Here is an 11,593-nt window from a genome sequence, read left to right as displayed (position 1 = left end):
ATTTGAATATAAATTATATTCTGAACACAGTGTAGGTATACTAGCTGATATTGCACAGCTTTATCCGTGACAAATGAAATGCCGGTGGATTTATCCCTTCTTGAATTCCGTTAAATGTAAACTGCACAGCTGTTCAACAGTTACTTGGGTTTTTTTCGACCAAATATAAAATACAAGTCTAAAACCATAATAAATCATATTAACTATTTTATTTTCTACAGTAAAATCAATGGCAATAATATATTATGAATAATAATAAAAAATTATAGTTTTTCGGGAGTCAACTAGGTATATTCAACATTTATGTCTTAAAAAATTAACAGTAAGTAATAAAAATAGCCTAATGGCACTAAGGATCTGGTTGAATCAATTGACTAAATTTTCATAAAAAAATTTGTAAAACATAAATAATTGTTGAAAAATAATGAGGGATTTACAAATTTATCACCCAATTTATATCCACATAACTCAGTTTGTATATTATATTTTTTCACAACTAAATGTTAATTACAGGTAGAAAAAATAATATTGAATTTATATAATTAAAAGTATAATAAGATTTTACCAAGATAAATTAAAAATAAAAGACTACAATAATACACATGAAATATTAACACAAATAATTTGACTAAGTTGTGTAATCAAAAATCAAACAGATCACATCGATGGGTATTTGGGCGAATGTTAGTTTTTACACGATAGAATGAGGTACATATTATGTAAATTCCTACACAGTAAAATAGGTACATGACGTGTAAGTTCCTTCACTGCATATATTAGTATATATAATATATATAATTTATAAGTTACCTATCAATCTAATATCAGTTATTATATACTCATATCATATAATACTGTCATACATTTTAATATAATAATAAATCATAATTGTAAAAAAAAATAAAAATACTGCATTCTATATACCTAATATAATATCATTTATAAGCTATCAATCTAATGTAATTAAATTATTCTTTTAATATAATAAAACAATAAAAAAAAATTATATTTTATGTGATTTAAACTTAAATGTTCAACATAATCATATTGATTATTTTTTTTTTGTTGAGTACTCTGTTATTTTTTGAATTATAAAATTTTAAGTTTGATAACTTATAATATTTTTTTTACATATTATGTTCCTGTCTTTCGTCGTATATAAGAACTTACATATACGTACATTTTTTTACCGTGTAGGAATTAATCATGTACATTGTACATGTCTTCCGTAGTTTAGGAGTATTTTGGGAATACTGGGTACTCATTTGGTTGAAATTATTTTCTTTTCCCGATTAACAAACGGTATACGCTTATTATAACTACTTTCCGGCGGCTCAGGTTCAACCCAAATGATCGTCGTACCTATAAGGCTGCAGGTAAAATATCATCATAGCAAACATCATTATTTTTTATGGAATTCATTTCTTCGCTCATCAACATGTGGTCTTTTTGAATTTCGGAGTAACATTGCACCCGTAAGCTTCGAATCATGACATCATTTTTTAAAGATTATTCACCCCTCTACTACATAATACAGAAGTCAACATACTGATAAATAAGTTGAAGTGAAGCGTTGCTAAAAGAAAACCAAAAAACATTATAATTGGTAAAACAATATTTGAGAGCAATCGTTTAAAAATGACGGGGCATAAAAAATAACACTGAGTATAATATATTATACATTATAATGTCGATTACCGTTGTATACGCCGCGGTTACAGTTCAGTAGAATGTGGATAACGCGGTCTGAATACACATTACACCTGTAATTTTTTAATTGAAAAATTGTAACCAAAATATATTATATTAGAATAGTATCATGTAGTACAAGATGATGTAGATATACAGATCAGTGATTGAATAGTAGTAGTCTTCATGACATAAGTAAAGATAACGGTAGTCTTCTAATTAATTTTTAAATAACTAATGGAGTATAAGTATTAATAAGTAGGTTGTGTATATATTTTTAAGGGGATATCTATAAATAAACACGGGTAGCCTTCAACGGTTGAGGATTAAATCGATTTTATAATTTTCCAACAAAAGAAAACCAATAAAAAAGCAACACTTAAAATAGAAAAAATTTAAAAATTTAATAATTTAAAAAAAAGGTATGAAAACAAAAAAAAACAGTAACTGTAATTAGTTATATAAATGAAAAGAAGTAATTAAAAACTATAAAAATACTTTGAAAAGTTGATAAATAAAGCATCGACCAAGCCATCTAATGAGATATTCAAACACATAAAAAACATATGTTATGTACTTATATGTACACCGAAAATTTTTATTTGTCAATCTCATTGAGGCAATACTTCATTAAAGAAATATAGTATCGTTCTTTTTTTTTTTTTTTTTTTTTTTAGTCAGGAACAGGAAAATATTTAATTCCTTTTTTATAAAATATAGGTGAATTCGTTTTTTTTTTAAAAAAGAACTTTCTAATCACTAATTTGATAGATCGTCAAGTCGAGGAAAGAAAAATAATTATATTACGCGTTTATACAATAGTATATTATAATATTATACCCCACGGGTACCTAGGCACCCACGATCGTCGTTATGCATACTTACGTATACGTATTATATTTGCGTTCTGGTTATCTTTTAAGTGGTGATAAACAATAAATGATAACTTTTTGCGCAAATGACAAATAATTCACAACGATATGATGAAATGTTATCTAAGCACCCGATAATTATAATATTATCACAATTGTTATTACGAAACATAAGATATCGCTGCGATATTAAAATAAACGTTGTCGACATTGTTAAACACTTAGGTGAGGACCGTGTGGCGTATGCTCGTCGTTTCACAAAGACCTATCATTTTAAGTATCATAATTTGATCACCAAGTGTCAGTGAAGTAAAAAATAATAATATTAATTAATAATGAAAAGGAAAAGAATAAGTTATAGGACCAGAAATCTTGCCAATGTGGTGTCGATGAGGTACCACATACATTTGTAGATGACAACTGCTCCGATGACGTATAGAGGTTATACGTTAGTATATGGTTATGTTTTCAACATACGGGGGGAAATAATAGAACATTACTAGTTAGGTAAAAAAATCAAAACAACGACTAAAAAATAATAAGTTTTATAATTTTCCTAAATAAGATAGCAACCGTATATGTATATTATATATAATAGTAGTAGTATAATAACTCTTGGAATCGTTTTAGATAGTTTATAGTTATTTATCATTTATAATAATACTATATGTTAATACAAGTACAATGAGGTACATAATAATATATATAAATCTATAAATAATCACAATATTTAATATCTGTTAAAATTTGCAATACCGATCAACATCTTAATCAAATATATGTAATAATTTTCGTAAGAATTTCAAATAATTATATTCACAATAATAACGTGCAAACAATTTTTTTTCTTAAATAAAAACAACGAACATCTGTGTGTGAGGATACAGTTCAACTATTTAAAACTGTATTTTTTATACGGGCCATAATATTATATTGGACATAAATGGCCGATCAAAATAATATAATATAATATATGATAGTATGTGTGATAGTAATAATTTATGTATACGTATGACAAAAATTCACTACGTTTGGCCGGGAAGTCAAGTAAAATACTTATGTAAATAATACTAATGTTCGAGTAAAATAAATAATAGTACAAAAGTAATAATATTTTCTAGTAAAAGAACTTAAAAATAACATACTAAATAGTTAGGTTAACATTAATAAAAATTCACGTGCATTAATAATTAAAAATACCAAATGTATTGTAATTGATACAATTATATTATAATATGTGAGTGCGATACCTATTTTATATAAAATATTTATTATTTATATAGATAGTAAATTTAAATAAGGAATGTAATTAGATCACCTAAATATATTTTTATTATTATTATTATTATTATTACTATTATTACTATTAATCATTGAGCATTGGAGGATACCAATTTGCATAATATTATACATTGTACCCATCTAAACGCGTCGTCGCGCGTAGCGAAAAAAAACCTGAACCCTGATGGTACGCCGTCAATTTTGATTTGTGAATTCCGCTGTTCAGGGAGATGAATTTTAACAATATTTAGCGACTGACGACGATAATGAATAGACTATAGAGATTATAATTCATATGAAACTAAAAACGAAGGGGAGGAGACGAAAAGTTGTTTTTTCATTCCTTTCTCTCTCTATTTTTGAATATTATATAAATCATAATCTACCATACTAGCGTAGATCAGTCAATATTTGTATGCCTGCGTTAGGGGTGTTTCGGAGAAAGGTGAGAGCCGACGATTTTTTCACGAGACTAGTGTACATCAACAAGATTCTTATTCTGTGATCAAAGGTCGCGACAAGCGTAAACGGTGGGGCACAACAAGTTTCTCCCGACGAATAAAAATATTATAATAACATTAATAAACAGTAATAATAATAATAATATAGTAGTAGTAATAATAATGTTAGTACGTGCTACACGGTCCGTTAAATCGGCAAGTTATTTTTTTTTTGTTTAGCCGTCGTCGGCGAATAAGTTAGTAGGTGAGTGAGTGGGTGGGTGTGATAGCACATATTATTTCGTCGTCGGCGAATAAGTTAGTAGGTGAGTGAGTGGGTGGGTGTGATAGCACATATTATTTCGTCGTCATCAATAGACATCAAAAGTGATTTTTATATTTTGCATTGTAAATTAAACGTACGCATTACAGACGAACGAGGTTTAAGGTCAAAGTTGTATCCGATACACACACGAGATGCGGTAACACATATATATTATATAAATATATATGTATATATTACATACGTAAATATAACATATTATGTATATATTTTTTTTGTGTATAATGGAAAATAAAGCGAGTAATGTGACAATCGAAGAGGAACAAAAACATTTTAGAATTTGGTTTTGTAAACGAATTAAAAGTCCTAACCGAAAATGATAAATCGTCGGAATAAGTTGAGCCATTGAAAACCGTCGACGCCAGCGACGGACACGTGAGTTAACTATGTATAATAATAATCAAATAATTAAATATTTATAATAATAATATATAAAATAAATTTGGCCGTCGCCGTCGGCGGATTTATATTATTATAATAATCACATTTTTTTTGGTTTTTTTTAAAAAAAAAAAAAAAAAAAATATGAAGGGAGGATGAGTGTACTTATCGGAGTGGTAAGCAGAACCATCCCCTAGACGGCGGCCTGACGTTGTCTGGGGGCGAGTCGATAGTCGTTGAACAGGGACAGTCGGCTTCGTGATGGTAATGCTGCATACTATGGGGTGCGGCGTAATCGCCGCAGTCCTCCTCGTGTCACACGTTGTCTTCTTGCGACATGAGCAATGGGTTTACGTATTCGAAACCCTCAAATTCGGACTGATCGATTTTCTCGATGACACGTCTGAAAAAAAAATCAAAAACAAATTGTCATTAAGGATTCAATTTGCACAAGTCGATGCCATTATAACTTATCCTATATTTATCTTATCGTTCGAGTCAATTAAATATATTATACCATACGCATATAATATGTTAATCTTTATTTTATATTAAGCTATTTAATGGAAAGAAAATCTTTTGTAAATCACCCAGTAAGTTTGTATGCAATCGAGTGAGTAATACTAGTGGACATGGAGTTAAATAGTATTTATGTTTAACTTTTCAAGTTTTTTTTATGTACAAACACAAGGGAAGAAATTGATGTTTTATGGTGATCGTCACTAACACTATATCATTCGGCCTTTTTACAACATAATCATACGAATTTAAAATTTCTATAAGTATTTATAAAATAATAGTTAAAATGTCCAAGTTATTTAGTTTAGGACAATACTGTAATTATTAAAACATAATAAAATATAACGGACTATACATATACCTACACGTTATTATTAGGGAAGCTATACAATTTTAATATTAACTTTGTAGCTTATTTTTCCTACTCATAAAATAATTCACAAATACACATACAAAATACAAAAAAATAAGATTTAATACTCTGCATCAAGTTTCTTGGTATTCTACATTTATTAAACGCTATACACATTAACATCTAGTCATTATCGTAGGATCCTGTGGATTTTTTTATTGAAACCGTATTATAAAAATGCAATATATATTCGTTATAACATCAAACACTTTTCAATAACAATAAATTGCTATTTTATTATTTTTTTTATATGTATACAACACTTTTTGAATTCGAAAATAGTCCCAGATTTTGATTCTAGTGAGGTTTTGAAAAATACTATGTAGGTATTGTAGGTACACAATTAAATGAATTTATTTTAAATAAAAATTTCAAGGATTAACATATTAACATATTAGATTTATAACCGTTTGATACCGAAGTTATTATTATCATAGGTAATTCGTTTATCAAAGTATAACAATTCAGAAATCTGTAGAAATGAATAATTTTAAATATATTTTATTTTTTTAATTAGTAGCCTCAATAAATTTTAAATCCAAGTTTAAATAACTTATTCAACAATGTATATTACTTTATATATGTATATTTAAGTTATTCACGCCACCACAGATAATTAATATAAATAACAACTAATAACAGAAGTATAATTTCTGTTGTTTTTCATATCATATCAACTTATAATCATATGATTACAAACAACAAGCATTGTACTTTGAATAACTTCGTTGTGTATTAATTAAATTGATATAAACATTATAAACATAAATATTTCCTCAATAAAATAAAATAAATTATATAACAACATTTAACATCAATTAACCATAAATTAAATATTTAGTTATGATAATTACATATTTTATTTAGTATTTTATGTGTAAACAAGCTAACTTAACTTAATCTTATGATAAATAATATGGACCATAAACTCTACAACCTTTTTAAATAACAACATCTTTAGAATAAGTTTTTCATTATTTTACTTTAAGCAAATAAAAAAAAAATACCACCTGAACATCCTATAGAACCAGTGATTATTAAATCCCATTGGGATGTTTAATCCCAAGCAGCAAAATCAACAATTGTTCTAACAATAAATTGACCTCATATCAATTTATTGTATCTAAAGAATTCAAAGTAATTATTAAATAAGTAGAACTTGTACAACGTAAATAAACTCTGGTAGTCACATTTAAGATTAAAATTAATTTTCAAAAATATTCAATGGTTGAGAAAAAAAGAAGCTGTAAACATTTTTTGTACATGTATACAATTCCTACATACCTGATTAAAGCTATGACAATTTTCAAATTTTAACCATGTTTTAATCAAGCTTCAACCACTTTAACAATAAACATAATATTATAATAATATTCCTACGTACGATACATTTTTCATTTTTTGATACATAACTACTTTATAAGATAATTAAGTTTTGTAGCGATTTATGCACTATATTATTATTATACACTCGTATTATTAGGGTTTATTAATAAAACACACACAAATATATAGGTACTAACATAAAATATTTACTTAATTATCAACGGATAAATGTTACGAATTATTTAATGGGTTTTGTTAATTCTGTTAAATGAAACTGCATCGTCAAACTGCTACAAATACACAAATAAGAGTTTAAGACACAATCAGAACACACTATATGTAGCGGTCGTTAAAACCACATACATTCCATTATCTATATTCTATATAATTGGTTCAACTCAAATATATTAAATGTATACGATGTATACAACAGTATAAGTTACAGAAGAGTGTAGTCAATATAACAACACTCAGATGAAAAGTGCAAGCAGAAGTAACACCGTCAGTAGTAGCAAACTATTAAAATTAGAACTTGCAGTCTCATCGTCGTAACGGCGGCTGTAGGTTTTTTTTTATCACAGAACAATGAATATTTAGTTGGCGGATCCAGTAGAGCATGTTGTCCTGTACTATATAATATAAATGTGTATATAATATTATATTTAAATTATAATGAATAATTGAGAATACTAGTGTACTTGAAACGAGTGGTGTTGTGCTTTTTTCTGGCTATAAAATACACCGTTATTAAATCTTGTAAACCCCAATTTAGTCTCCTCGCCATGCCCAAGCCTTGAAAAAGGGAAATGTGAAGAGGACGAACTTGAGCTCGGATAGTAATCGAAAAACTTCCCTTTATTTTTTTCTCGCGTTTTTCATTGTATTGTATGTAGGAATTACTATATACGTATATTTATATATACTGTGCGTGTCTGTACCCTATGGCCAGGGGGTTGATGGATCGTAAAATTTCTTGGGTTTTTAAGGTAATGCTCGGTCATAAAAATGCGCTGTTCATCTCCTAAATAGTAATAATAATAATAATAATAATAATGATAATAATAATAAGGGAGCATGCTGTCTCTGCAGACTCTTCGCGGCGAACGACGTATAGCGCAGTATACGAGTATGGTAGTTGATCCTCCTCGTCCTTCTACTCACAAAGGTTTTACGACTATTTATTTTTTTCGCCTCTCCGTCCTTTTTGGACCATTCAATGACGGGCGCTATAACGCTGTATATATAATACATACCACCACGCACACGATCGTAAAACCAAATCCAAAAAAAAAAAAAAAACCAACGAGATTTTTCATTACTATTTGGCAGGACACCACTATTATTAGTGAATAATAAAAGGAAAAATCTAAGCCTAGCGCTATAGATAACTATAGTAGGTAGGGAAGAATCAATTTAAAATTCGTACGTTAGTCATGTTATCGTGAAACTTTGTTCCTACTAAAGACGAATTACAATAGTTATTATACTTTATAGGCGCACACGCGTACCTATACCTATCATAGATACCTATGCGGTTTTCTGAAGTCGGTATACCCAATCAGGTTTTGTCCGTGTTAATAACTTAATACAATAATTCTGGAACGACTCGGGTACGTATGTAAACCACGACAGGGCCGGAGATTATTTTTAGAGAACGCGAATATTTGCTGATAATCCGTCAGATTTTGGCTCAAAGCCCCGGAAAATACGTTCAGTTATGACTTATACTAATATATAACGACACCGAGTCAAATCTTTATTATACATATATAATGTATATAGAATTTTACTGCTTGCATATGTTGTTTCCAACGCCCCTGGGATTCGTCTCTATAAATAAAGCACCAGACAAACGCGCAACAAGCAATCACACACACACATGCGCGCGCGCGCATCTCGGACGGAGAGCGTGAGATGAGATGTCGCCAAAACGCGTTGACCGATGTGTACATATATATTATATATGTACATATTATATAAGACGCGGTACATATTATACGAGTATCTCTCATACTATGTATAACAACAATATTTTAGTGGACACGCATCATCATCATCGTCATCATCACGAACAGCGGCGGACAAATAGCCCTCCACTCCTTTATAAAATACGCGCATACATATTTTTCATTCTTCGTGTTTTTTTTTTGTATGTCCGTACGTTCATTGCGATATGCTAATTCAGATGCTAAATGAGCCGTAGACAAAACTGTTATAATATATATTATTATAGAAGAGGGTTCGACGGGTGGAGAAGACCGCCGCGGAGAAACCGGAGAAAAACACGCGACGACTGTAAAGGTGAAAAGAAACGAAGAATAAAAAAAAAAACAGTGCCGAGATAATGAACCAATAGGTAGGTGTCAAACGAAGGGAACACCACTACGGTTATCTCACGCCCCGGGGGATGTGCCTAATGGAAACGGACAGCAATAATAGCGCGGACAATGCGACGGAGAAGAATTTGAATAATTGCGCGTGTCCTGACAAATTACACGACGTGTCCCTTTGACCTCCGCAAACCGTTACACTAAAATATTGACACACACACACGCACATGCACCCGGGCGGTCGCTTTTCAATTTGTAATTTAAAAACCGTAAATATGTCAAAACGGTAGCGCGCGACAATTGGGGAATGGTCGAAAATAATATTTCCATAGCCGCTCGATTGTGATTACTCAATCTTAGTTTTTGAATATATAATATATTAAGTATAATGTATATACCATACATTACAACACGGATCCGATATAACATATTAAGTACGAGAGCAATGTGAAAACGAGAATTAAAACGGTTCCGTTTACTACAACACATTGTATATAATGAAAAGTCGATATGCTTTAACAAACGCAATGAATATATCAGGAATATATTATTATATTATTATTTATAATATTTAATCCGAATTTTAATCTTGTAGGTACTAAAATATTTATTTACTTTATTACACTATATACTATATTGATGTAATTATATAAGTATTTTACTATAAACGAATTATGATATCCATGAACTCCGTATACCAGATACGAGCTTATATCTCAGTTGGTACGTATCAGCTATTATATAAATGTAATTTATTGTAACTAAGTAACTATTATTGATTTGGCTGAATAAATAAATAAATATAATATGAATTCCAAAACCAATGATTAAATATTATGACAAAAATCAATACACTTTTGATTGACAAACACAAATATAATATCATAGTAATTTATAAGTTATAACAAATCGGACATTTTTTCTACACCTAATATTATGTATGAAAAAAATATACACATATATAAAATATATTTTTTTTCAAACTCAACATTACATTATGTCAATATAATTTTACAATTGTTGGCAATCAGTGAAGCTGAAAATAATGGATAATGTCTGTTTTCATGCAAAAAAAAAAAAATACAGAAAAAGAAAATTATAAATTTAATTGTTAATAATTATGAAAGAAAATGACCTAATAATCTGGTACTACTGAGAAGAAGAATATTTACAAAATCAAACGAAAACGAGTAACGACATCAGTATAGCACAAGCACACGAACAAGACCTTAAAAAGTATGAAAGGGCTGAGTCTATGCGTGTGTTTAAGTGCTGCAACGTACGAGTTATTAATTATTTGTCACGCAGTCTCTACAGGACAAGAGTGCATTTAAATTCTATCCGAAATGAGTTGGTAAAATTTATATAAGTATAAAATTCATTTCAAATTATAAACTAAATAGAACTTAAAAGTTATAACAAAATATGAGTATAAATTTTACAACTTAAAAAAAAGTTCTAGTGAACTAAAATATATTAGTAAATGCATCTAAGACCCAACAATGTGGTTTAAAATCTAATTATAAAAAAAGTAGTTTGATGAAAATTATATTTTTAAATCTAGATTGAAATAGACAAATATTTATGGTTATAATATTATATAGGTATATATTTATTATTATTAAAATTAATGTTTTTCATTGTTTAACTTTATTCAATTAATTATTTTCAACAATTTTTAATACATTTATTATTTATTATAATTAATACGTTTTTAACTGTTAATTTATGGTGGAATTCAAAAGCGTCTAATCAATATATCGATTTGAAAATGTGCAGGGTTTAATTTACATTTGCCCATTAATAATACCACATAATAGGCTTTTCAACTTACGAGTGAAATAAACGTTCGTGTGTAATTCAATAATACGAGACTATGTATTAAGATCTGCGAAAAACGATTAATTATATAATCGTTATCAAATCGTGGTAGGAGTAAGAAGAAATTATTAACTAAAACATATTTTATACAGTATATTATACCATTATAATACACAAGT

The 11,593-nt window shown here is 28.6% G+C and overlaps 1 protein-coding gene across 3 annotated transcripts in view; it reads right to left on the bottom strand.

The window, feature by feature from the left end:
- Positions 1-3,090: 3,090 nt before the first annotated feature.
- LOC114126492 (atypical protein kinase C) overlaps positions 3,091-11,593 on the bottom strand; it is a 33,220-nt gene continuing 24,717 nt past the window's right edge. For all 3 annotated transcript variants that reach the window (XM_050197348.1, XM_027990445.2, XM_050197347.1), the window contains one exon: positions 3,091-5,409. In XM_050197348.1, the coding sequence (XP_050053305.1) occupies positions 5,322-5,409 (88 nt within the window). In that variant the 3' untranslated portion in view covers positions 3,091-5,321. The remainder of the gene's footprint in view (positions 5,410-11,593) is intronic.

The sequence above is a fragment of the Aphis gossypii genome, chromosome 1, assembly GCF_020184175.1.
Source record: "Aphis gossypii isolate Hap1 chromosome 1, ASM2018417v2, whole genome shotgun sequence".
NCBI classification, from domain to species: Eukaryota; Metazoa; Arthropoda; class Insecta; order Hemiptera; family Aphididae; genus Aphis; species Aphis gossypii.
Note: the sequence above shows the minus strand (reverse complement) of the source record. Positions and strands in the feature narration are given on the sequence as shown.